Source organism: Cannabis sativa, chromosome 8 (assembly GCF_029168945.1).
Source record: "Cannabis sativa cultivar Pink pepper isolate KNU-18-1 chromosome 8, ASM2916894v1, whole genome shotgun sequence".
NCBI lineage: Eukaryota > Viridiplantae > Streptophyta > Magnoliopsida > Rosales > Cannabaceae > Cannabis > Cannabis sativa.
In genome coordinates, this window is record NC_083608.1 from 46195766 (window position 1) to 46223690 (window position 27925).

A 27925-nucleotide genomic window follows, 5' to 3' on the forward strand; every position below is an offset into this window, starting at 1 on the left:
AGCGCCGACGACAACTCCAATGACTTTTCCGGCACCGGCAGCTACTCCGACGATTTTTCTGGTACCGATAGCAAACTCTAGTGACTTTTCCAGTATGAGTGACAACTCCGGCGATCACTATAATTTCATTTGTTTTATTTTTTTTAAAAAATAAATATGAAAAGAATTTTAATATTTTTTATATTAATTCAATTAAGTTTTTATTTTTTATGAATCTTAAATTCAATTTTATTTTTAATATTTTATATGATTTGATATTTTTAGTTTGATAATATTATATTTAATGACACTTAGTTTTTATGTCATATTTATCATAACTTTAATAATTTTTTTTTGAAATAACCCTTTTATAAATTCCAATGAGAATTTTTATTTTGAATTGAAAGGTAGTACCAACATTTCATGAGACTTTAGTGGATTTTCAATAATTTTTTAATAATGAATTATCAACTAATAATCTTTTTACTATATATCTTGATATTTCTTTTCTTTTCTTTTTTTCCTTTTTTTTTTAAATTTTTGAAATGGGATATCTTGATATTTCAATCTTGAATTTTTTATTTTTTATTTTGTTTTTAATTTTCAACCTTGAATTAATTTGAAATTTTCACTTTAATTTATTTCTTTAAAATAAATTGGAGTTTATTATCTATAAACATTATAACTTGTTTTTTTTAATGGAAAGGTACATATATAACACGCAAACCTTATACCATCTAACAAAATAATTATGAGGTGTACGCATTTAGAAAAAAATTGTCACAAACTCACAACACAATAGATTAGAAAGAAAAAAAAAATAGCAAGTTATTAGAAAGAAAAAAAAAAGATAAAAATGAATAGAAGTAGTTAGAACACTCCCAACAAATGTTATAAATTTAGTAAGATACACATTGCCAAAAAGATGACATACAATAAATATTCTATTTATATTAAATTTTTACTGCAATTAATATATAAATATTAATATTATATATTTAAAATTTTAAATTAATAAAAAAACTCTTTTTTTTATTAAATAATAATAAAACATATTAAAAAGATAGAATACCACCAAACCAAATATTTTGGATCTGAATAGGATTTGTATACCCATACATATATACTTAGAGTGTGATTAGAGGAATTAAAGCAATGACCTTTATATTCTCAAACGACCAAAGTTTCTTCCTTTAATCCTTTTTCAGAAGTAGAATATCATAAATTACTAGTCTTTGAATCACAATCCTTTGTTTTTGTTCAACAATTATTAATCCAGTTCTAGGGTTTTAGCAAAAGCTCAAGGGTTTAGTTAAATCCACTACCTTTGTTTATGGAACGAGAAAAATCAGCCAAGCTTCAACACTTACAGGAGTCCCTTCAGGCCAATCCTGAAGATTCCTCTCTTCATTTCGATCTGGGAGTTTTTCTCTGGGAGAATTGGGAGGAAGACAATGAAACACTCAAATCATTCAAAGAAAAAGCAGCTGAACACTTCTTAGCCTCCGCCAGACTCAACCCCCAAAACGGCGACGCATTCAGATACTTAGGGCATTATTACTATGGCGGAGGAGGAGGAGGAGACTCCATTGTTGATCCCCAGAGAGCTGTTAAGTGTTACCAAAGGGCTTTATCCCTTAATCCTGACGATTCTCTTTCTGGGGAATCCTTGTGCGATTTATTCGATTCATTAGGGAAAGTGACCTTAGAACTCACCGTTTGTCGTGATGCTTCTCAGAAATCTCCAAGGGCCTTTTGGGCATTTAGGAGATTGGGTTATTTGCAACTCCATGAACGTAAATGGTCAGAAGCTGTAATTAGTCTTCAACATGCCATTAGAGGGTACCCTTCTTGTGCTGATCTTTGGGAGGCTCTTGGTCTTGCTTATAACAGATTAGGTAGGTTTACGGCTGCAATTAAGTCTTATGGGAGAGCCATTGATTTGGAGCCCATGAAAGTTTTTGCTTTGGTCGAAAGTGGAAACATTTATGTTATGCTTGGTTCTTTCAAAAAGGGAGTTGAACAGTTTCGTCTAGCTTTAGAGATTTCACCTCAGTGCATATCTGCAAATTATGGGCTTGCTTCTGGGTTGTTTGGTTGGGCTAAGGAATGTATTTATCTGGGAGCTTTTCAATGGGGTGCTACATTGTTAGAAGAAGCATCTAAAGTTGCCATTGAAACTACAAGCTTGGCTGGGAATTTATCATGTATTTGGAAGTTGCATGGTGATATTCAGCTTACATATGCTAAATGTTATCCATGGATGGAAGAGAGCCAGAGTTTAGAACTTGGTGTTAGTGTTGAAGATTTTAATGTCTCTGTCAGTACTTGGAAACAAGCCTGTTGTTTGGCTGCAACTTCTGCTAAACACTCATATCAGCGAGCATTGCTCTTGACTCCATGGGAAGCTAATTTTTATGCAGATATAGCAATAAGTTCAGATATTGTCAATTCTTTCACCAAAAGTTCTGATCTTGACATAAATGTTTGGCAGCCACCAGAGAAGATGGCATTGGGGGCCTTGTTACTTGAACCTGAAAATCATGAGTTCTGGGTGGCTTTGGGATGTTTATCTAATTTTAATCCACTGAAACAACATTCTTTGATTAGGAGTTTGCAATTGGATGTCTCTCATGCTGTTGCTTGGTCATACTTGGGCAAGATTTATAGGGAAATGGATGAGAAGAAACTGGCAAGACTTGCTTTTGATTGTTCAAGAAGCATAGATCCTTCACTTGCATTACCATGGGCTGGCATGTCAGCTGATTTCCATGGTAAAGAGGCTCCGGTAGATGAAGCTTTCGAGAGTTGTTTACGAGCTGTTCAGACACTTCCTCTTGCAGAATTCCAAATTGGTCTTGCAAAGCTTGCTGTAATTTCGGGCCACCTTTCAAATCCACAGGTTTTTGGAGCTATCAGGCAGGCTGTGCAGCGTGCTCCTCAGTATCCCGAGTCCCATAATTTAAAAGGGCTGGTTTGTGAGGCACGGTTCGAGTATCAAACTGCTGCTACTTCCTATAGGCTAGCACGTTGTGCACTCACCAATCTTTCAACAGGTTTTACAAAATCTCAAATCAGAGATATATCAATTAATTTGGCCAGATCACTTTTTAAGGCAGGGAATGCTCTTGATGCTGTAGAGGAATGTGAAAACTTAAAGAAAGAAGGATTGCTTGATGGTGAAGGTTTGCAAATATATGCTTTATCTTTATGGAAACTTGGTCAAAGTGATTTGGCCCTTTCTGTAGCTAAAACTCTTGCTGCTAATGTTTCTACTATGGATCATAATTTTGTTGCTGCCCCTATTAGTTTAATCTGCCGATTGCTTTATTACATTTCTGGTCAAGATTCAGCAATCAATATTATTCTTAAAATGCCAAAGGAACTGTTTCAAAGTTCAAAAATTAGCTTTGTTGTGTCTGCCATTCATGCTCTTGATGGAAGTAATCGACTAGAGCCAGTTGTTTCGACTAGTCGGAAGTTTATTAAATCTCATGAAGATATATGTGGAATGCATTGTCTAATTGCACTTGGTAAACTGCTGAAAAATGGATCAGGACATTCTATTGGGTTACAGAGTGGAGTGGCTCATCTTAGGAAAGTTATTCACATGTATCCGAATAGTTGTTTGTTAAGGAATCTACTAGGCTATTTATTGTTATCTGGTGAAGAATGGAATGATACTCACCTTGCTACTAGGTGCTGTAACGGGAATGCGACTTGTTCTCCTATCGACGGTTTGAAATCAGCATATGAAATTGTTGGTGCTGGAGCAGTTGCTTGCTATGCAATTGGCAGTAGTAATCCAAAGTTTACTTTCCCAACCTGCCCAAATCAATGTCTGAATGAACTTGGAACTGTCCAGCAACTGCAGAAACGCTTACGCCAAGAACCATGGAATAGGACTCTGAGATATTTACTTATCCTCAATTTACTGCAGAAAGCCCGAGAAGAAAGATTTCCTCGTAATCTATGTACTATGCTCGAGCGGCTAATCTCTGTGGCTCTTTCAAATGAATGTTATTCTGAGACTACTGATCTGTCATATCAATACGAAAAATTCCAACTTCTACTTTGTGCTTCTGAGATTAGTTTGCAAAGTGGGAATCAAAATGGTTGTATTGAGTATGCCAAAGTTGCTTCAACGATTGCAATTCCCGATAGTTATTTGTTTTTCGCTCATTTGCTTTTATGCCGTGCCTATGCATCAGATGGTGATGTTATGAACCTTAAAAAAGAGTACTTAAGATGTTTGGAGTTGGAGACAGATTGTGATATTGGTTGGATTTGTCTAAAGATGATTGAATCGCAATATACTTTGCAAAATGGTTCAAATATCTTAGAGTTGTACATGAAAGATTGCTTGGTGGGAGAGAAGAAATCATGGAATGCTTGGATGGCTCTATATAATCTAGTCCAAGGTTTAATTGCCATACAGAAACAGGACCTTTACTCAGCGAAGGAGTTTCTCGAACAAGCTTGTACATTGTCAAGCGCCGAAAGCTGCATACAACTCTGTTATGGTTCCACCTGTTTAGAACTTGCCAAGGAATGGGGTGATTCGGAGTTGTTATTGCTTGCAATTAGAAGCCTTACTAAAGCTCAAAAGGCTTGTGTTATTACTACCCCACTTCCTATCATCTCAGCATTATTGGCCCAAGCTGAGGGTAGCATTGGCTCTGATAGCAAAGAGAAATGGGAGAAAAACTTGCGTTTGGAATGGTATACTTGGTCACCAGAGATGAGACCTGCAGAGCTTTTCTTCCAAATGCATTTGCTTGCAAAAGAATCAAGAGGTGGACCAGACTCTTCTTTGGAGTACTGTCAAACTCCATTGAGATGGGTTCTAAGGGCTGTTCATACTAATCCTTCTTGCATGAGATATTGGAAGGTGTTGCAGAAGCTACTTGATTGATTAGTGATATATCTCTGCCTTTGAAGCCTCATCAACTTTAACTTAATGCTAATTCTCAATTGATCATTATGTTTATGTAAATTATTACATGTCTATGTAAATTATATCAAACTTTATCTTTGTTTTGACAAATCAGTTAATGAAATTTTCTCACATACAAAGAGCTTGTTCTTTTTCATTTGGAGCTGTATATGATCATATTTTCATAATATAAAATTCAAAGATTGACTATTTAGCTTTCTACTAGCTTAATAGCTATTATTAAATATGGTCTTTGCAAATTTGAGTTTTCACTTCAAAATTTATACTTTTTTGCTTGAAATCACACATAGTGAAAATTCAGAACTACCATAGCAGAAAAAACAGGTGCTTAACTGATTTCAGATGAGCTTCTGTTGTCAGTTCCAAAGTAACATTTTTTTTGTTGCTAAAATGTTGATTTTGCCTAGTTAAAAAAGCTTCAGTTTTGCTATAAAAAATCCTAAAGATTCCGATTGAAATAATTTCCGAGCTGTATTGTTAATAAATTATTTGATAAATGTCAACTTCTTTTTTAATAAATTTACTGCCATTTTGTCCTAGTGAAAATTTTAAGATCATCTTTTGAGACCATATTCAATGAAGTTATTATAAGACATCTGAGATGCCAGGTTTCTTAATATTATACCATGAATTGAGTTTGGGGTAATTATATTATCTTTGGAGGGATCCATAGTGTTTAACTTATATACCAATCCCATGCAATTTGAAAGGAAGTGTTATTTTGCTCCATTTTTCAGTTTCAGAAGAACAAAAGATATGACCTTTTTGTTGATACCACATGGACAATATAACTACCAAAACTCTAAGCCTGTTACTACTAATATTACAACCACTACACCTACAGCTAACGAAATCATGGCAGATTATTGACGATATAATTATCAATGAAATTATTAATGAATATTACCCATAACAAAAATGCCAAGTTTTCCTAATTTCGTATAACAGTATACTAGGAATAATTGTAAATTTCATGAATTAAAAAAAATATATATTAAATAAAATTAAAATAATTAATTTATTATAGAATTTGGCGTTCTAAGATATAATGAGTAAAAAAATTATAAGTTTTGGATGTTCAACACGTTCCGTTTGTGATAAAAAATAAAATCTCAAACTTCGAGCGAATCTTTGACTATCATTCGTTCACTTTTAGGGAAAACGTTGTGAATAAAAGTTCTAGATTTTTCTTTTAGGTTTTCAAACGTCTTGAATCGTTCAATTCCAAGTAATATCAAGAGAGTTATAATCAAAATATCATCAATCGTCGCAGTAAGATTTCAAAATAAAAAATATTCACCGTAGTTTTTTTTGGGCATTTTAGGAATTTCAACAAAAATAGAATTAGGTCTTCATTTTTAAAAGGGAGAATCGCAAATTTGAAAGGAGAAGACCTTTTAAAACTTAGAAAAACATGAAAAAGAATATTGGAGATCAAACTTTGGAGCAATTGTAGAAACTCCAAATTTAATTTCTTCTCTTCTCTTTTAAGTTTCTATTTTATTATGTTTCTATAGATTTGATTATAAACTTGTTAATGGAGATTGTTAGCTAAATTCCAGTTTGGTTTAATGGAGATTGTTTGAAATTTTCTATGGATTTATGTTATTTTGATTTCTTTCTTCTATTGATGTATGATTTATTCATATTTGTGCTTATTATATGTGTTTGACTGACCATCTTATGCATGATTTATGATTTCAATATAAAATTTGAAAAGTGAGTATTGAGAATTCTCTAATTGAATAAACACAGGTTTCACACAAAACGAGAGTACTTGTGTGGCTTATGTAATTTTTGAATTATTGCTTAATGCTGATTATATGTTTGTTATGCTTCAAAAATAAAAGATATTGTCATATAATTTAGATTATATATATCTTAATCAGAATATAAATTATTTATAATCCGCTATCATACTAGATAGAAGAAGAATAATAGTTTGCATTATTAAAATAAGAAATGGAAGCAATTGAAATTAAATTCCCAAAAATTTTATTTCTTGATTAAATCTTGTTTATTATTTTTTTTATTTAAATCTTGTTTAGATTATTTAATTTGACAAACTATTTTTCGATTGCCAAATAAAAACAAGAATTCAATTAATTGGTAAATCTCATTTACTTGAGTATTGCTTGTAAAGACGATACGTATACTTGTGTATTGATGTTAGACTATTTTTAACCTAAGTTTTAGGTCACTTTTTATAGTTATTTTTCTTCTTTATTATTATTTTTGGAATAGAATTACGCTTATTTTCTTTGGTTTCAGGTTTCACATTTGGAATGTATAAATTGATAAAATATTAGAAAATGATGTATAAAATAGAGAAAAATTTACAAGAAAATACAACAAAAACTTCAAGCCTGAATTCGATTATGTTCTGATCAGATTTTAGAAAAAGTCAAAATATAGAAGTTCTAGATCTCTTTTTATCTTTTACAACGCATCCTGAATTAGCTCTTTTAGAGTTTGTATGTAAAAATTATGTATATTTTACTGAGAGAGATCGAAGCAGGAAATTGAATTCTGGTCGCGACAAGCCCGTTTTCAGTTGTGACTAATTGTGGTCGCGAACCGTGGGTTTTTAGCTATACAATGTGGTTGCGACTAGTCTTTTATGGTCACGACGAGATGTTTCGTACGTGAATACGGGTCTTTCATAATTTGACCATTCTGAAGTGTAAAATTGATTTCTATAAACGGGTTTCCAATTTTTATCCAATTTATTGAGAAATAAAACCCTAGAAACAAATAAGGAGGTTGAGGAAGTGAGCGTGGCGATCTGGATCAAGTTCATCATCTAATTCTTTCTTTTCCCTTTTTAATTTTTTACGTTAATTTGTGTTTCTAGTTTGAACATGGATTTGAATTTTGAAGTTATGAACTAATTTCTCAATTTAGAGATATGATGAATGCTGATTGATTTTTACTCCAATTAGTTAATGTGATTTGTTAATCTTTCTTTCTGAATTTTTATGATTTGTTCATATTTGTGTTAATACATGTTTTAGATTGGCCACCTCTAACATGATTCATGATCCTACTATAAAATCTGAGAAGTAAATATTAGGAATGCTCTAATTGAACAAACATAGATTTTTATTTAAAACGAGAATATTCATATAGCTTGTGTGACCATTAAATTATTACTTAATGCAAACTGTATGTTAATCTAATTGAGAGATACAATAGATAATATATGATTTATGACTTTAATGATCTGAAAAGAGTTAGAGTTATTTTATAATCTGTCATCACCTAAAGAAAGAAGATTAATAAATTACATAATAATTGGATAATTAAAACAACAGGATTCATATTCCTAATCTCTCATCTGTATATGAACAATTTTATTCGATTTCCTTTAATTTTCTATCAATTTTTATTATTTTTTCTAAGATTATTTTGATTAACCAAATAGAAATATAAGTCTAATTTAATAGTATTCAATTTCAAACTTGTGGTTTGATCTCACATGTGTGAGTACTACTTGATACGTGCTCTTGCGTAACTTTACAATTTTTTTTGTAACAATTGGATTTATCATAACAAGAATGACTCATTGTATTGTTGAGCAAAACTCACGACATAATGCTAATGTAGTATTTTTTATGTACCTTGCAAATCAATATAGTTGTGTTATTATTACCCCACTTCCCCAACTTGCGTATGGAATGGTATACTTGGTCACCAGAGATGAGGCCTGCAGAGCTTTTCTTCCAAATGCATTTGCTTGCAAAAGAATCCAAGAGGTGGACCAGACTCTTCTTTGGATAAGGGCTGTTCATACTAATCCCTCTTGTATGAGATATTGGAAGGTGTTGCAGAAGATACTTGATTGATTAATGATATATCTATGCCTTTGTAGCTTATCAACCTTATCGATCATTATGTTTATATAAATTATATTAGGTGTCTTTGTAAATTTATATCAAAAACATAGACAAATCAGTTAATGAAATTTTCACACATGCACAGAGCTGCTATTTTTTCTTTTAATTTTTATTAGGGGCTATATGTGATAATATATAATTCAAAGATTGACTAGTTAGCTTTCTACTAATTTAAGAGTATTGTATATCCTCATTTTCAATGAAGCTTAGTAGAAAAAAAAAATGGTTGTGAATTTTAGATGAGCTTCGATTGTTGTAAGTTTCAAAATTAACATTTTTTTTTTGTTGCTTAAATTGTTGATGTTGGTGTTGCCTTGGTAATTTGGCTACTAAACACAACAAGTCTTTGTAACTTTAAAATGGTGTGACAAAATTATTTGAAAAACTTATGATAAAGTAACTTTATGAATTCATCAGCTCCCATATTGTATAAATTTTTTATAATAATAAACCAATTATTAGCACTAGCCATGAAAATCTCAATCTCTTTGCCTCAATGGTAACTATAACACTTTCCAACCATCTTTTTAAATTATTAGTGTTCATTTTCCAAATTTTGAGACCATATTCAGTGAAGTCCTCATAAGACATCTGTAATGCCAAGGTTTCTTAATATTATACAATGAATTGAGATTGTGGATGGATAATTAACTTACACTAATCCCATGCATTTGAAAGATTTGAAAGAAGTGTTATTTTACTTCATTTTTCAGTCTGATCAATAGAACAAAAGATATAATCTTTTTCTTGGATAACACTACCAAAAACCCTAAACCTATTACTACTAATACTATACATTAACCGAAACTAAACTAAGAACACTAAACATATTTTTGACCATATAATTATGAATGAAATTATTAATAATAAGAGTATACAAGTCAGGTCAATGGAGTATTCGTGTGTTTTCCCATTTTTCATTAGCACCTACCCTTTTGTTCATCGAAAATAATCTGTCACATGATAGTGTTGGATTGCAAATCGCTAGTTAATGGAATCAACAACCCCCGGCCGCCTACTTCCATTGCTTTTTAAATTTTTTTTGAGAATAAAACCATTAGAATCTACTGGTTACTTGTTTTGTTGTAAGTACTTTGATAATGGACTATGAGAGTCCATCATCCAAGTTTATATTACAAAAAGAGCTATAATACATCAAATCATTAAATCAACCCGAAATCATTATAGAAAGTTCTAATCAAATCTATATAAGCTTTTTTATTTATTTATTTATATTTTAAATTTCTCAAAAGTAAAATTTAGTGAAACATAGTAAATTTTTATGAACAGAGAGAAGAACGAGTGGACACCAGTAAGAATAGTTATGGCAATCTAGGCTGATATTGAGCAAAAGTAAGGTGTTATTGATCTGAAATTGCTACATTTAGAGCTTTGATCAAAGGAGGACCAAAGCGACATTGTTGACCATTGAGGTTGGCTTGAATTTGTTGATAAGGATCGGTCGCCGTGGACTGATACCATATCAGAGTTGAGAAACAAGAAATGAAATAAGGAACATTTGAAAATTATTATGAAAATGAGCTAAGTCAGTTTGTAATTTAATTCTTATAGCTACTAAGCTAAGGTGAGATGAAATGAAATCATTTCATTTGTTTTAAATAATTTTCACTACAAAACAAAACACAAGTAACCAAAAAGAATTATTTTAGTGTAAATTTCTGATTTTTAGAGTTGATGCATGAAGGAATCTTTTTCTATTGACAGAATATCAAGTTTTTTTTTGAATTTGATGCGGGTTGGAGGTAATGAAATGAAAATAATTTTTATTTTATTTATTTGTTTGTTTGTATTTTAAAGTATTAGAATATCATTCTAATAGAATGTTCTTTCTACTATTTTAATAGAATATGAAAAGAGATTATTCTAATTAATGTAATATGAAAAAAATTTAATAATTTTTTTATCAATTTTTTTTGTATTTTAAATTTCATTTTATTCCATTTTATTCTTATTTTCATTCTTATTCTTATATTTCTATTCCTCCCAACCAAACGCCACCTTAAAGCTTACAATAATTAATATTAAGGAGCACACAACTAGCATAGCATTTTCCTGCATTGACACTAAGGTGGCGTTTGGTTGAAAGGAATAAGAATATAAATAAGAATGGAATAAAATAAAATTTAAAATACATAAAAAATTGATAAAAAAAATTATTAAATTTTTTCTTATCATACATTGGAATGGTTTTTTCTTTCATTTTAAAATGAAATAGTCATTTCACCAAAATAGTGGACAGGTCATTCTATTGGAATGAGATTCCAACATTTTAATATGTAACCAAACAAAATAATAGAATGAAGATTGTTTCTTTTCTTTTCCATTCCATTTCATTACCTCCAACTAAACGTCACTTAACAAAGTTTGTGCCATTAATTCCCTGGCTGTGAATTTTGTTATAGAGATGAAGGGCACTCGATAATAACAAAAGCAACTTACCTACCACATTCTAATTCTACGGTATTGTTATCTCTTACAATAAGGAAGAGCCTTTTTTAAAAAATAAATAAGTTTGGTTCTTAAGAAACAAATAGAACTTATTGAACTGAGCTATGTCCTATGTATGTATAATAAGGCATGAGCTAGAGCCTACCTAATGCTTTCAAAACATATATATCATGAATTACATATATAGGCATTTGACTTATGTTTGTGTTGGTACTAAATAGTAATGACTGTCAAAGTCCAATGTGAGGCATGAAATGGAGTATTATTCTATTCTCTGATAGAAAGAGATTTAAGTGTGGTTAGTTTATTCTTGTTAATATTAAGGTCAAAGTATATCAACGACGAGAAGGTTGAGAACTCAATACACAAAATAGTAAGTAAAACCTTGAACTAATAATGTATGGAACTAAAACAAAAAGGAATGAAATTTCAACATCCAGAAATCAGTCAAAAGTAAACTCATATTACATTTTTGGCTACTGAAAAGAGTAAAAAAGACAAAAGACCCACCACCAATAATCCAAAAATACAAGCAAGCCATCTCAATCAAGTAATTTCATCTCAATCAAGGTTGGGCAAAGGGGTGTATTAACTTGGATTCTACTGTCAATGCAAGAAGAAATCTCCATAGCCCATGATTCTCTTGCCTGAGCACAACCCACCCACCATTACTGCCATTGCTCCTAAGATGAGAATAGTAACTAAGACGCCAACAACAGGACCATCAGAGGATGATGTTGATGGACCATGGCTCACTATGTGCTGCTGCAGACACTACTACCACACTCAGCGGTGGGGCTTGTGATGACATTGTTAAAGAGATTAATTAACACAAGCTGTATATACATGAATCCTTATTGCATAGGAAAGTTAGGTAATGAGGATTACAATAGAGATGATTACATAAACTAAAATTAAAATGACTCCATACCCTTTCTCTATATAAATATAAAAATTAAAGTAGCAACAATTTTGTCAATTTACCAACAACAAACACACTGTAATCGATTTCCTATTATCATTCGTATTCCATCATATTACTATAACTATTACTATTTCATTACACCAAACCAAATATCACATGAATATCATCATTACCGATTTATGTACTAAGTGTCATTTACCTACCTGCCTAGCAATTCTTGAATAACATTCCTAGCCTCAGTGAAGGGGTTTGTAATATGAACTTCTTTGGCCCATACATTTTTCATGGATTTTGTTCTAATCTCTGGTAGTAAAAGTTTTTCTATCTCCAACTGCCCAACAGCATCTAAATCCACCATCGATGCAATGATCGTCTGCAAAGATTAAGAAGTATCTCTTCAATATTTTCACATGCATAGAAAGAAATGATCAAAAGGTCTATTAACTAGAGTAACATCATTTTACTCCATATCGTAAAGAAACTTACCCATGATGTACCAAAACAAGCATTCAAGACAACAGATTTGAGGAAGTTTTCATCTGAAACACTAAGGGAATTTTCTGGACTAACAGATACAACAAGATCTTGGTATGAGGAATCGTACAATGATCCAAAGTTTTTTACTGTAATCCTGTCATGGTTCTCTAAAATTCTCTCAAGATGATAACTGATGGTGTGGTGTGTATTTTCATCAGTGTCAACCCCCTTTAATGTCCAGTTATTACGTTCATGGGCTTTCTTTGGAAGTTCATCGTTCAGCCTGAGAAGGCTTCTAGCTCTTTCACCATTTGCCCAGCCAAAGCAAGGAGATGACCCATCATCTACACAAGAAAGAGTAGAAAATATAATATTACTGAATATCAAGAGCAGAATATACCATCACAACAGAGAATCTGGGATGGCAGAAATTAAGCAACAGGAACTTTTGCTATTCAATCACCATAAATCCAAGCATTTAAGATTTATCAAAAGGGTGATATTGCAACACAATGATCACTAGCACAACCAACTTGAATATAATCAAACATTACTCCAGAAAAATGTATCATAAATGACTGAATCTGAATCTACGCAATTTACTAATTTTGCAATGCAGTTAAACAAAGGCAGAATTACATTGGGATCATGACTTAGACTATGAGAAGATGGACAAAAAAGTGAAAAATATGTGTGAGCATACAAAGCTGGGAAATAGTGAGTTAGAATGCCATACTAGGAAACTCATTACGAAAGCAGGTTCCACATCCTTGCTTGGTATAAAATAATTTACTTTCTTTTTATTCTTCATGTAAAATTACAGATCCACTAATCAGATTTGGACCACCTTTTATCGAATCATACCGGTGTACTTCAAAATAGGCAAATACTAACCCAAGAAAAAACCAGCAATTGGAATGTTGACTAGATGCTGCAGAGGACGGGCCTTAGATAGAAGGGGAACCCATTTTCTATATTTCTCAAAAACCAGGATATTAACAGAAACAACCTGTCACAAGAATTAAGATAGTGTACTCTCATGAGGCATTAATAAATCATTGGACAGAAGTTTGAGAAATAAACTAAATCAAATAGCTTAAAGGCATAAAATTCAGCTTGTAAAAGTTACCCTGCAATGTATACGCATTAGCCTGCAATCAGGTTGTTGAACCAACTTTGAAATCAGACTAGAGGATAAATTGTCCAGAGAAGTAAAACCAGAAGCCAAACCCGAAAATGAAGTGTCCATGGAGGTAAAACAACTCATTTCTGGAACAAGAGCAGGACACTGGTCATTGCATGAATTATTCACAGCCCCAATGGAAGTTATCACAATAAATGACACAGGTGTCAACACCCATCTATTCTGGCCCCTGGAAAACCATTTTAAAGCATTACAAAGACATAAAGAAAAGCTATAATTGAACCTTGTATAGGTTGCAATGTGTTGCTATACTTTGAAAGAATACAATATCATACTACATGGAACAAAAAGCATTCAGATAGCAAGAGCTCAAAGCGCAATCAGATTACTGACCCCAATTGGAGAACTCGATGAAATATTGCATCTACACCAGGTCCAAGACCAAGAGGGAGAGCATGTTTACTCAATGAACCAACTATCTTCACCTGTTCCATTAAGAGAATCCAATGAAATGATGCATAATATTTTAACATTATACACAATAAAGAGAGATAAAAATAGTGATGGAAGCTTACAATTTGATGCTCAACCAAAACATGAAAACAGGAAGTGCTTGCAATTCCACTTAAGAATTTTGATTTAAGAGAGTCACCATGGTGTTGAGAATAGTGTGCAGCAACCACATGCCCTTGCAAAGTAATTAAATTACCCTCAGGTGGCAAGCAATTAGAATTAGAAAAGGATGGAGGATAAGAGGCCACAGTCCCTGGGCATGCATAAACCTCAGCAATTTCTTCAGATGTCACAACTGGTTCAAAGAGGCCCCCTTTCACTTCTCTCAAATTTAAGTCCAACAAATTAATCATATTTAAAGGCACACGAACAGAAACATCTGAAGAGGTTTCTAAACAATCACCATTTGCTACATGGAGGCAGGCCTCATTGCAATTTTTCAAAGAAACCTCATCACAGAGTGAACAAGAATCTAATAGAGAACAGCTTGGTAAATTACTTCCTGGGAGAGCATGATCAGGAATAAACGAAAGGCTCAGGAGACGATGTCTGGAAGTTACAAAAAATTTGGCACTGCTGACATGGTCAGAATCTTTAAAACTACATAAAGAATCTTCTCCATCATGCTTTGTAATATAGTAGCAACCAATCTGCAGGAACTGGAATCAAATGCAATGTCACATAAAAGTGGGATGGTTACTCAATAAAAAGAAAACAAATTGAAATGTTTTCGCATCCCTCCATCAGGTAAGAAACAGTGAAACATCACGCACTTGATATATATGTAAACTTTCTGGCTTCAACTCCAGCAAAACTTTTTGTGCACTAGGTCTGCAAAAGCCACAACCATTTAAGGTTCCTGTATAAGGCAGGATAACTGAACGAACCACACTACGATTATTGACACCTTTAATAGTTGCAGAACAAGAAATTTGGTGAGAAGTAAAGTTGCAAAAGCTCTGCTTGTCACAGGATTCAGAAGAATTTAAACAAGTCCTTAATTTCCCAATAGCCTTACAAGGAGTATCTACCAAATCCGACAATTCCTTGCTTGATATATGGTCTTTTTTACATCTCTTAAAAATATGTTCATCATGATGCCTGCCATCACAATATTTCATCCGTTTCTTCAACTGATCTCCTGAATCCATAGTTGCATGTCCATCTTTTTCATTAAGGAATAAATTCCAATGAAAGATGACAGCCTCAACAAATATGTTCGATTTGTCTGGGGTAATATTGTCGCCCTGAAACTGTTGATTGTTAAAGTGGATTACTTACAAAGTACTGAAAGGTAAAAATTATATCTCAAACATACATCTCTCTTTTATTCCATTAAGATAATTTTTATTCAAATTTAAAATAAAATGATCTAGAACACTGCAACAACTACACAAAGAGATCAGATAGACTACCTTGCCCAGAACTGGAAATTTATGAGTTACATGAAGCAAATGATAAATTCCACTTTCAAGTCCCATATCTTCTCCTAATTCAGTACGAGGATAAAATACCAAATTTCTACATGCTGCACTCCGTAGGTGAAATTGAACATGGACAGCCAAGTTTACTGCCCTAGCTAATGAGATAAAATTAAAGACACTTTTGCATGAGAATGGCTTGCCAATCAATCCCAAATAATCCATCAGTTGAGGCATTCCTTCAAGAACAAGAATGTAGTCAACCACCTGAAAAGATAACCAACTTAAAAAGCAAAATGGACATCTTTATCTGTGAACCTTTTCAATCCAATTCTGAATAAATTATATGGCCTAATCACAAAAACTTCTGGAATATATACCTCATATATACTGCTGGAATTCCACGTTGATGGAAGGTCTGGTATAATGACATCAACACTACTAGTGGCATCAACCAACTGCAATCTGCCGGAAGATGGAGAAATCTGAATCATTAACACTAATTATCATTAGATCAACTGCCGTTAAAGTTAAAAAAAAACAGAAAAAAGATGGTTCAAAACCAACTTTATTGAGTAGTTCAATATGCAATCAATTTAAGATAATGATGATAACAAGAGTAGCAAAGCCTAAATGTTCAAGGATATATCAACATTCATGCAGATATTAGATATATTACACCTCCAAAAATTATTGCACTCGAAAACATCTGAGGCTCTGAGCAAGTACAAAATGAGAAATGGAAGACGAAGTCAAAGTATAAACCTGCAGACTTCCAATTAACACAATGCCTATATCTTCACTTGAGAAAACATTCCTAATCGGTTGATCATATGATCTCCCTTCACATAAGAATAAACTGTATAAGTTGTTCTCTTGTAACTCTTTGTCTCTGTCTTTCTTCAATTGTACTGTTCTCATCCATGTAGCATCACAATGATGGATAAAAGTTGCTAGAGGCACAACCTAAAATAAAGAAAAATAAATAGTTTAGTTTGTGGTTTTCATTAGCAACAATGAAAAACAAAAAGGGCATATCATCTTTGAATCTAAATGCTTCTCGGGTATGAGCTTACCAATTTCAAGTCACTACTATGCCCCTCACAGCCACACGAATTATATTTGCACAGTGACATGAAAACTCCTTGCTGCCAAACAGAATATCATATAACCATCATAGTCAAAGTATAGCACAGATAATATCCAAAAAATGTTTATAATGACAGACTGAATAGTATTCTATCATAAATTACTCGACTTACTGGAGATCGAAGCATGGATGGAGGTAAATGTGCATTAGCATATATCTGAACCAATCCTTCCTTCTGATAACACCTTGCAATCATCAAATATCACCTTATCACATAATTACACAATAAGTACTGCGTACAAAAAAGAAAGCTTCAAATGGCTTAAATGAAAGCAAGGGAAGTTACATGTTTTGATCCCAATATCTCCTTCTCGGATAGCATACCTCCAAACTTCTTCCGAAAACATGAAATAAGAAGTAATACCCTGAAAAGCCATACCAATTAGCTAGTAAATTCAACGGTAATAGCATATACTCTTTCAAACATTTTATATAACCATAAATTTAAGAACAAACAAGTAAAGAAAAATGTACCAAAATCTAGCAGAAAAGACTAACGAGTCAATGAAGTTCCCTAACATACTGGGTGATTGAGATATTATATGACACCTGCAACAGACAATTGAGTATTACTTTAATTTTCTAAATGGGCACTTCCACAAGAAAATCTAGTCTAAATTACAGTAGACTATGCAAAGGCAAAACATATTCTAGAATGAGAAAACAAATATTTAGATTTAATTACATAGGACAGAGCAAAACCCAAATCAGGGAGGAGAAAGGAGGCTTTCCCCTTTTTCTTTTAGATTCATTCATTCAAACGCATTAAATTTTCATAATCTAGACCACCACAAAAGTCTACCATGAGAATTCATATAATTTACAGTTGGCAAAACATACCCAGTTACCAATGGAGAGAAGCACTTCACGGTAATACTAGTCTTGTAGCAAGCACCTAGTATAAGCATCTTCGTCCAGGAAAATCTTGGATTCACAAAATGAACATTTCTCAAAGATATCTAAAAACAGAAACCGGTAAAGATATATAAGTTACATATAAAGTGCGTCAATTCAATCTCATTCTGATATCAGAAAAACTAATTAAATAAAGCTAGTAACTACTTACCAGAGCACCAACCCTGAGACTATGCGGCGGAGTAATCAAATGGTTAGTTAGTAAAAGCCAGACTTCATTATCAAGCTCAACAACCATCCCTTGCATGTATACTCCTCGCACTACGCCAGTGTAGGATCCACATTCTCCTTTCCCCTCGACATTAGTTTTGTTATTTGGATGAATTTTATGTCTTCGATATCTAGAAATGCTTAAACAAGACTTCTCCGCAGTAACATACATCAAACGAGAATGTTGGTCTCCAATATAAACTAACTTCTTCTTCAAGTTTGAGATAGTTACAACATTCCCAATTTGTTTTGTAATTACTGGGTGCCAAGATGAAGCTTGTCCACAAAAATATACAATAAAGGGTTTGGTAAAAGAATGATTACTCTGTTCTTCAACTGAATCATTCAAGGCAGAAATGGTGTCCTTAGATTTGGAACTACACAACCTACACTCACAGACCATAATTTGAACCAAAAACCCGCGAAGATTCAAACCTGGAATTGTTTCGGATTTAGCAGTGTTCCGTAAGTTTCCACCACCTGATGATGCACAGGGAACCACACAAATCGGGCTAATAAACTCCAATACGCCGTGGAGGCGATGGCGACACTTGGAACCATTTTCACAGCCGCCTGAAACTAATGAATAAGACTCCACTTCGGAACTCCGAGAAGAACCACGCCCTAAGTCCAAAAATCCCCATCGAATAATCTCTAAGAAACCACCTCCTCGCTTAAAAGGAATAAAATTCCAGCCAAGAACACGGATTTTACTTCCAATCATCGACAGATGGAGGTCGAGAATGTCGCAGCAGACAGTAGCTGAACCATCGGAGAACTGGAAACAAGAGTTGTTGTTAGAGCATCGAGTAGAAGAGGAAGAAGAAACACCATGTACAACCGCTGGGAGTGTTACAGTTCCGATAAGGAGAGCCGGGTAGTGGAGTGGAGTGAGAACTTTAGGGTTCTGGTTTGAATTGTGTTTTTTGGGAGGAAGAGGTGGAGCAGAAGAGGTGGCGGGTATCTGATCGGAATGGGAGGAGAGGTGGGAGTGGTGAGAGAATGCGGCAGTGAGGGGACGAGCAGCATGGATTAGGTGGGCGATTGTGAGGAGCTTGGGTTCCTCCATGAAAAATTCAGAGAAGGGCATTAACACCATGGATTGGATCAGATATTTGTAAGTTTAAGGTGTTGTGTGAGTAGTTGTGGTGGTCGTGGAGAATTTGCTGAAGCTTTCTTGTCAATATGCTCTTCTTTTTGGCCTGTGTGTGAATTAACTCAAGTTTAGACTCTCAAATTTTAAATTTTAAATTTTGGAGGAATGACGAAAAAGCAATTTGTAAAACTCAGCTCCAATATTTGATGGACTTTACAAATGAGTAGAGATATGAGCATTGTTTACTGACTACCACCTTTAGATATATGTGATTAGTTAATTATATTTTTTAAAAATTATTATATTAAATTATATTGAACCGATATTTAATTAAAATAATAGTAATATTAACATGTAAAAATTTAATTTACGTAATTATGTGTTAAAAAATAAAATTCAAGTGTTTTCACCGCTTATATACCTTAATTAAAAGTAAACAACTTAATAAAAACTATTCCCCTACTTAGCATTCTTATTCCAACTAAGTAACCATGCCATAAAATGTAACCAAATAAAGTAAAAAATGCAAAATCATGAAAGATAAACATACCAACTTGTTTACAACAATATGAAAGAAAACTCTACTAACAACATTAACTATTAAACCAATAAATCACAAAGAATCCAAGAAATGCGCTTAATAAACAATTGTTTTTTAATTAATGAGACAATAAGCGCCTTTAAGCTATTTGATTATAATATAACTAGTATTATTGAAAAAGAAAAATGAATTTTTGTTAAGGATCATTAAATGATTGAATATTATCATTTATTCTAAGTTTACCATTTTATCTAAAAAAATTATAAATTATTTGAAGAAATACTAATATTTTTTTTTCTAACAATATAAGTTTTAATTTTTTTTCTTTTTTCTTTTTTTGCTAAAAGATATTGGATAAGTTAAAAAGAAAGTGTTGATAGAATTTTGGGTGCTTGGAGCTTCGGAATCGGAAAGAGAAAATGTCTTTGCTTCTTCATTCAGATTCCTTCCTCTCTTTGCTTTTCTTAATTTTCAAATTATGACCAAACCCTAATATTGTTCATGGACCTTCCCACCTCCATCGCCATTGACAATGGCCAAGTCTTCTTCGAAGCCCTTGACGAATTCCACGTCCCCTTCTACGATTGCCCCGATTCCTTCTCCGATCACACTCCTGACTCTTCCTCATCCTCCGCACTCGACACTCCCCTTCCCAAATCCCCACCACCGGAGGCTTCTTCTCCGGCCCTAACTATCCGGCGACGTCGTTTGGCTTCTCGAAAATTCTCCAACAAGGAATCCAATGATTCGAGTTTAGATAAGCCTTCTTCATTATCGGAGATTGATTCAGTTGAGAGTAGTACGAAGTGGAGTGAAATTGGTGGGAATTTGCAGGAGAATGGCGACAAGTCTGATTTTAATAAGGAACCTGTTCGAGTCACCAATGAGGTGAGTGAAAGCCTTGTTGTTGATTCGATCAACTCGGATGCAGATGAAGTGAATGGTTCTTCATCCTCTAACTTGCTTATTTTTGCAGCTTCTTTGGTGATTAAGGCTATTGGATTTCAATTTGATTTGTTCGTTAAATTTGTAACTTTTCCCATTTGGGTTTCTTATACCTCTTACATGATTCTTGTTGACCCCTTTTTTACAATGAGGCGTGGTAGAGATTATTTTACTGGGAAAATGGTGAAATTATGGGACTTGGTACTTGGGTTTGTTAATCCATATGTGTCGGATTGGTTGAAAGATAACAAGTCGATTGAGAAAGTGGCATGGAGTTGTTTTTGGGGTTCTCTTTGGGCAATTTATGTTTGCTTCGTGTTATGTTCTTTTCTGTTCTTGTCAAGTTTGTTTAGTGGGCTCATAATGAGGTATTTTGTTGAGGTGCCCCTTCATATGAAGCAGGTCTTGAACTTTGATTTCACTAAGCATCGTCCTGTTGCTTTCGTTCCCATAATATCTTGTGTTAATGCCGGTTGTGGCATGGACTGTGAACAACAGATTGAAGCTCGAAACACAGTCGGATTTCGGGTTATCCCTGTTGGTCACAAATTGCAGGCTACTGTTTCAATGGCATTGCCTGAGTCTGACTACAACAGAAATCTTGGGATCTTTCAGGTACTTCTTCAAATTCGTTATAATTGTGTTTTGGTCTGATTATGCTATGCTGTTATCTCCTTATGGAAAAATCTTTTATTGATATCTGCATTTTAGTACTTGTTATCATCCAAAAAATAGCTTAGAAATTCAGTTTTCTATTATAAATAATGATAGGCGAGGCTAGAGTTCCTGTCTGTGAAAGGTGAAATTCTTTCAAGTTCAAGCCATCCTTGCATGTTACAATTCAAAAGCGAGCCTATTCGCATTCTATGGACCTTCCTTAAGGCTGTCCCTCTTGTTGCCGGCTATCAATCCGAATCTCAAACTTTAAATGTTAAGTTTAAAGGTTTCAGGGAAGGAGATGTCCCTACTGGATGCATAAAGGTGACAATCGAACAAAGAGCGGAATACCGACCTGGTGCTGGTATTCCTGAAATGTACGATGCTTCCCTAATCGTTGAGTCTGAACTTCCATTGTTGAAAAGGGTATTGTGGCATTGGAAGATATCCATATTCATATGGATCACTATGACATTGTTTTTCATAGAGTTGTTGTGTGCTCTGGTGTGTTGTAATCGTATCATTATCCCTAGACCAAGACAGAGACAAAGGAATAGTTCTATTAGCAGTGGTGCTACTACTCAAAACAACCCTACTGCACGAAGTGGCAATGGCGGGTTACACAGAGCTGCACCATTGGACGCTGCTGCTGATGCTGCAGCCCATCAATATAGGCATGCCATCACAACTCTTTCTTTTCTTTGATTTACGTTTCCAACACTCGTATAATTATTTTTATATTATTTATTATGTACATAACTACCAAAGTTATTATATAAAAAAAAAAAAATCCATTGGAGTAATAATTGACATAATATTCTCCAAAATTTGATCTTCGGTTGATAAAGATTGTACTTAGTTGGGGGATATTATCCTACTCCAATCTACTCTAGTTGTAATGGATTCCATTCATTTATTATAACAAAAAAATATGAATTTTTATTTTGGCTCAAATTTATTTCCTTTATTTTTATTTTATTGATCTTTCCATTTCCAAAGCATGTTAATCCATACATGTGGGCTAATTAACAGTTACCAATGGATTATGGATGGAGAAAAAACTAGCTACCTTTTGAAAATATATATATATATATATATATATATATATATTTCCGCACTTTAAAATATTCAAAAAAATCTATACACAAAAAAAAATATTTAAAAAAATCAGTAAAAAAAAAACTCCCACAGTGTCTTTGGTTTAAAATAACAGAAGTTCTACCGTCAATCTTTTATAACAATTTCTTAATCAATCTCTGTGCCTGAAAATATATGTGGGGATATTTTTTTAAAAAAAAAATTATGGTGGTATTTATTATGCTTATAACATAATCTCTGTAAATTTTCAAAAATTTTCTAATAATTTACAGTGTTAAAAATACGTTTGAAGTTTTTTGAATACATGTGGTTAATAGAAATTTAAAAAACTTTGTTTTCGATACTATAAAATAATTAGTATTTTTAAAAAATTTACAAAAATAATATTATAATTATAATAAATACCAAATAAAAAAAATGAGAAAAAAATAATTAAACATGAAATTTGAAGTGTAGAGTTAGACTAAAAAATTGTAATTAGCACTCCACTCAACAGAAATTAAAGTTAGCACTAATAGCTCCTATCATGAAAGATGGTTACTTACACATTATAAGCCATATGTTATCAGTTCATTATATTATGAACGCCAAAAAAGAAATTCACAAAATTTTATTCATGACTAGAATATATATAGAGAGAGAGCTTTTTAAAACTTTACATTGATTTTTTTTTTCCTTTTTGGCATATGTGAAGAGTTTTGAGTATCCAAACCAAAACTTATAAAAATCTTTTGGGAACCATAATTAACACCCACCACCCACACTGGCTTCTTCCTTCAATCTACATTGTACTAATAATAACAATAATAATAATATTGATTATTATTATTACTATCATTAATATTATGATCAAGGCCTATCATTTACAGCAATGGCAGGGCTCATTTTCTTCTTCCTTTCACTAAAGCTACGGCAAGACATCAAGCTAGGAAGGCAGCATTGTAAAGACCTCATTGGTTTCTCCTCATGCCTTATTATAAGGCCTTCCCCGTTTGGAGTCCATTCGCTACTACACACAGAATTAGCCCCGGAGACAAAAGGCGTCTCATGGCCAGATTTTGATGCTGCAGGGGTGTCATGACCCGCGGTTGGCTTCACTACAGGGGTCTCATTTGCCGTGTTGCTCGCCTCTTCCTCTCGCTCCTTCATGCTCTCTTGGAAAAGTTCAAGCAATCTCTTTTTCTTCTCTGTTGGTGGTGTAGGTGCTGGTGTTACCGAGCCAGGCATTCTGTCCTCAAATGGGGTCTTGTTAACTCGCGACGAGCCTGGTGTGAACCCTCTATGGACCGGTGTGTTGCCCCGAGATGGGGTGAAATCTACAATAATGACACATTCAAAGTTGGTAATTAAAAGTAACAAAAAGGAAAATCAGATGCAAAGTGAGTGAATATTAATTCTCCTTTATTTGCCACCATGCCAAGTTTCACCTTATTCTTTTAAAGTACTTATTTTTAGTGTTTGGAACTATTACAAGAAAGGCATAGTGTGGAAAGACATAAGGAATGAAAGACAAGATAATGGCTCTTCAAGAATGTGAATATATTCTTACTTACCACCATTGACACTATAAAAATCATCTTCACAATCAGATTCTAACCAAGGCTGAGAATCAAAAAAGGCTTCATCTTTACTACCTGTAAAGAAGAACACAAAGCATAAGATTTCATTTCCAATATGAACACAAGTGATTATGAAGCAAAAAGGGTACAAAGCAATATCTTAAAACATGACAATTAACATTATTCAAATCAAAAGTAATTAAGTAAAACACACGTGATTAGGACTTATGCTGCCATTTACTTCTATTTAAAAATGAATAAAGACAGAACCAGTCAGTGAAAAGTTCAGTTCATTACTAATTAGGAAAGGTTCATATAAACAATTAAAACATAGTGTACTACACTATCTGTGAACTGGACCCTACTTAAACATAGCCAAAAGGGTCCCATCTACCACTTAATCTTGACCATGATCCTGAACAATCACAAAGCCATCATCTACAGCAAGATGCTTTGCCAAAACACAGTGCAAAACTAATGGCCCCCACTTGCAATACACCTTTCCTAAATTAAAGGCATGGACCAACATTCAATACTAGACCTCCATAATAATCTAGGTGTGATGTTGTCTACCAGTAGTAGTACCAAAATATCTATGTCTTCATGGAAAGGCTAAGAAAGTTGTTTTTACCTATCTTGCCATTCCTAAGAAAGTCCTGTTAAAATCTAGGATATAAAACATTCATTATCAGACATGAGGTTAAAAGGGTATTTTCCAAGTTGGTCTCCACTCACCATCATGTGCATATAATCTAACTGTTATTATATTTAGTGGACAAACCAGAACCACTTACTCTCTTGCATAGTGATATTATATCACATTTGGACATATTTTATAAAGAAAGAATAGTCAATAAAGATAGTTTTTTTTAAAAATATAAATACATATATTCTGAGCCCATTTGCAGAAAATATACAATCACTAATTATATTATACTCAAAGAATTCTTAAAGCATTTCAACAAATCTCAATCATTCCAAATTAAGAGAGCTAAATTATATTATAATGTAAAACGAGTCTAACACAAAAACTCTATTGTTACAAAATATATCAAAGCAAAGGAGGTAGAAAATCATTAAGATTTACTTGAAAAAAAGTCCCTTGAGAGCACTAGCATACCCCATAAAACATAAAATTTGTTAAAACAAAAATATAATTAGTACATACAGATTAAAATACTTAGTCAACCCAGAAAAAATATTAATATTAAAACAAATTCTGTAACATGCTTGATCATGCCCCAATCACAAACTCTGGAATACAGTCACTTGACAGAAATATAAACTATTAAATTAAAAGAAGAAAAAAAAACTTCATTGTTGTAGTAACCAAGTATATGTATGTGATTTATTTTATGAGTTGAGAAAAAAAAATAAAAACTTGATCTTTTAAGACCAACTCAAGAAAAGGCAGAGAAGACATAAAATCCAAAATCTTTTAACAGTAAACAAAAAAAATGAAAAAGAAAGAAACTTTGTAAAGTTGGAGTTGTATATACCATAATCCCCAAAAGTTTTGGAAGAAGGAGAAGGGGACCAAGGTTTCAAGGCAACATCTTTGATCCTACAGTTCCCACCAGCTGGTTTTTCTTTGACCGGTGAAGGTGGGATTCCAAGCTTGTCGTTTTTGGATCCAAACGACAGTCTAAGCTTCATGGCTGTGTCTGAGCTTCTATGGGTTGATGATGCACAAGCACCCATAAATAAATCTCTCTCTTAACTCAACAAAATGGGTCTTAACATAACTACCCACCCAGGTAGAGAAAACTATTATTTTTGCAGAAGAAGAAAAAGAAAAAGAGAGCGTTTTTTGGCTTACTCTAAAGAAGTGAGAATAATGCTTTGAGAAAAGAGAGAGAGAGAGGCCTTGATAGGGAAGTTATGGCACAACCCAAATAACCAATGTGCTTTGTCTTGCTATACAAACTCTGATATTGTTGAGTTTACAGAATTGGGTGGGTCCCTAGAAATGTGAAAATCAATAGAGAAAAAAATAAATAATAATAGGAAACTATTAAATGATTAAGGTAATTTTTTATATAGTTGGACATTAGAGAAATATTTTTAGTATTTTTTTATTTAGTACTTTCTAGTTTCTAGTTATTTAGGATCATAATTATATAATTTGAATTTTTAATCGTGAATTTTGACATCTACTAAATCATGGAGTATTGTTATTGGGCACTAGTGGTGCCTAGCACCCTCAAGATGTGTTGCCTTACGATGCGCTAACGATACTCCTTAAAAGTTATTATATTAATTTATATGAGACCCAATACTAAATTAGACCAATAGCGATATTGACACGTAAGAGGGTGTTTGACACCACTAGTGTCTTTTAGCATTTCTCTAAATCATGTTATTAAACTTTAAAAACCGTTAAAATTCTTCTAAACTATTGAGATTGTTAGATTCAAGTACTTTTATCTAACTTTAGTAAGAAAAGTCATGTTAGTTTACGGGACATGATTTGACACATGTCAAAATTCGAGAAACATAATTTAATAGATATCAAAACCCGAGAACATAATTTAATACATGGATTATCATCGAATTAATAAAATTAAATAAAATCAGACAAAAATTTTTAAATTCAACAATAATACAAATCAATATTGAAAAAAAAAATCTAAATTAAAAAAATTATACTAAAAACTCAAAATACTCACAATTGTAAAGTAATGAATATTTATCTAATAATAATAAAAAAAAAAAAACTAAGTTAAATATTATTTGGTTTAGGTGGAGAGAGGGGGTTGTGGGGTCTAGTGATGATCGACTTTTTGTCTGTGATTTTTGTGCAAAGCTTGCCTTTTTGGACTCTTTGGGGGTCTTTTCTCTTCTTATTCATATTTTATCATCACCATGTGAGTAGTGACCCTTCCTTTTCATTTTTATTTTTTATAGTTTCCAAATGTTGAACCTTTATTTTGTTTTATTTTTGGTTATTTATATTATATACTAGGTGAATGTACGTGCCGAGCCACGTATTGCTAGTTTCATTTAAGATTTTGGTTTTTTTTAAGATTTTGAATGTATTTTAGTTTTAAAGATTACAAATTTTTTGTTTGAAAAAATTAAATATTTATATTTGAAATATTTTTTAATAATGTATTAAAAATAATATTAGTGTAATTATAAAATTATAAATAAATTTATTATTGGAGTAGTAGATTATTCTATTTAGTTCTTTTTTTAACATAGCATTGTAATGTAAGTTTATGTCTATAAATATTCTGTAAAGTGTTAATATTATATGAACATCTCCATTTATAAAGCTAAAAAGTGGATCAATGACAGAAGTGGTATATCTGTAATCACACAAAGATAGAAATGGTATTTCTGCTTCCTATGCTTATCTAGAGAAGACATTAGATAAGTGAGGTTAACTTTAATATATAAAGATTTTTTTAAAAAAAAAATAAATAAAAAAAATTATTAATATTCTCCCAAGATAGGTTTGTTAGAGAGATATGTGGCTAAGATGATTTTTTTAATTTAAAAAGAGATTATTAATATTTAAAAGATTGTTTAATTTTTTGGGTTTAATTATTGGTTTATTTATTAACGGGAGATCAAACCTAATCGTTAAATTTAACAGAATATTCTTTTATTTTTAAGTATATTCTGTTAAACCAAGAAATGCCGTTAGATAGACACTTTTAATATATAAAGATATAAGAATTTACTGCCAAAAATGCAGACTTTGAATTTAAGGAGAAGATTTTGGAGCTTCTGAATTAATTCAGGACCAAAGTAGACGCCAAAGATGAGTGGATTTCAAGAGTCGTAATTTATGATGCAATGGTTTATTTAATTTGTATTTTTTTAGTATGACTCTAAGAATTCATTTCGAATTAAATTCAGTCTAAATTTTTCAATAAATAAATAGATAGTAAATACAGATAAAAATGGGTGAAAAAGATAAGATAATTATTTGGGAAATTGAGGCAGAAGAAAGAAGTAATATACT

At 32.6% G+C, this 27925-nt stretch overlaps 4 protein-coding genes across 6 annotated transcripts; 2 read left to right on the forward strand and 2 right to left on the reverse strand.

Annotated features, from left to right (window-relative positions):
* The first annotated feature begins 1023 nt into the window (after nucleotides 1-1023).
* LOC115700616 (tetratricopeptide repeat protein SKI3) lies at nucleotides 1024-5055 on the forward strand. Its single transcript, XM_030628224.2, has one exon. It carries the CDS (start codon nucleotides 1313-1315, stop codon nucleotides 4892-4894), a length of 3582 nt encoding a protein of 1193 aa, XP_030484084.2. The 5' UTR covers nucleotides 1024-1312; the 3' UTR covers nucleotides 4895-5055.
* Nucleotides 5056-11702: 6647 nt separating this feature from the next.
* On the reverse strand, nucleotides 11703-19367 carry LOC115700480 (CST complex subunit CTC1). Of its 3 annotated transcripts, none has more exons than XM_030628020.2 (17): nucleotides 17998-19367; nucleotides 17772-17890; nucleotides 17406-17480; nucleotides 17218-17296; nucleotides 17044-17106; nucleotides 16858-16929; nucleotides 16547-16747; nucleotides 16162-16266; nucleotides 15776-16048; nucleotides 15134-15607; nucleotides 14423-15019; nucleotides 14241-14332; nucleotides 13833-14076; nucleotides 13598-13712; nucleotides 12713-13047; nucleotides 12430-12599; nucleotides 11703-12099 (listed from the first exon to the last, which is right to left on the reverse strand). In XM_030628020.2, exons 1-17 carry the CDS (start codon nucleotides 19153-19155, stop codon nucleotides 12057-12059), a joined length of 4215 nt encoding a protein of 1404 aa, XP_030483880.2. In that variant the 5' UTR covers nucleotides 19156-19367; the 3' UTR covers nucleotides 11703-12056. The 3 variants fall into 3 exon arrangements, with proteins under 3 accessions (XP_030483880.2, XP_060958065.1, XP_030483879.2); XM_061102082.1 differs by having other exon boundaries at nucleotides 11703-12066; nucleotides 15134-15613; XM_030628019.2 differs by having other exon boundaries at nucleotides 15134-15613.
* Nucleotides 19368-20003: 636 nt separating this feature from the next.
* Nucleotides 20004-22249, forward strand: LOC115701026 (seipin-2). The gene is made up of 2 exons (XM_030628710.2): nucleotides 20004-21253; nucleotides 21410-22249. The coding sequence occupies exons 1-2, from the start codon at nucleotides 20195-20197 to the stop codon at nucleotides 21998-22000; spliced, it is 1650 nt and encodes a 549-aa protein (XP_030484570.2). The 5' UTR covers nucleotides 20004-20194; the 3' UTR covers nucleotides 22001-22249.
* Nucleotides 22250-22987: 738 nt separating this feature from the next.
* Nucleotides 22988-26771, reverse strand: LOC115700518 (uncharacterized protein At3g27210). The gene is made up of 4 exons (XM_061103018.1): nucleotides 26622-26771; nucleotides 25452-25915; nucleotides 23947-24027; nucleotides 22988-23709 (listed from the first exon to the last, which is right to left on the reverse strand). Exons 2-4 carry the CDS (start codon nucleotides 25651-25653, stop codon nucleotides 23243-23245), a joined length of 750 nt encoding a protein of 249 aa, XP_060959001.1. The 5' UTR covers nucleotides 25654-25915; nucleotides 26622-26771; the 3' UTR covers nucleotides 22988-23242.
* Nucleotides 26772-27925: the final 1154 nt, after the last annotated feature.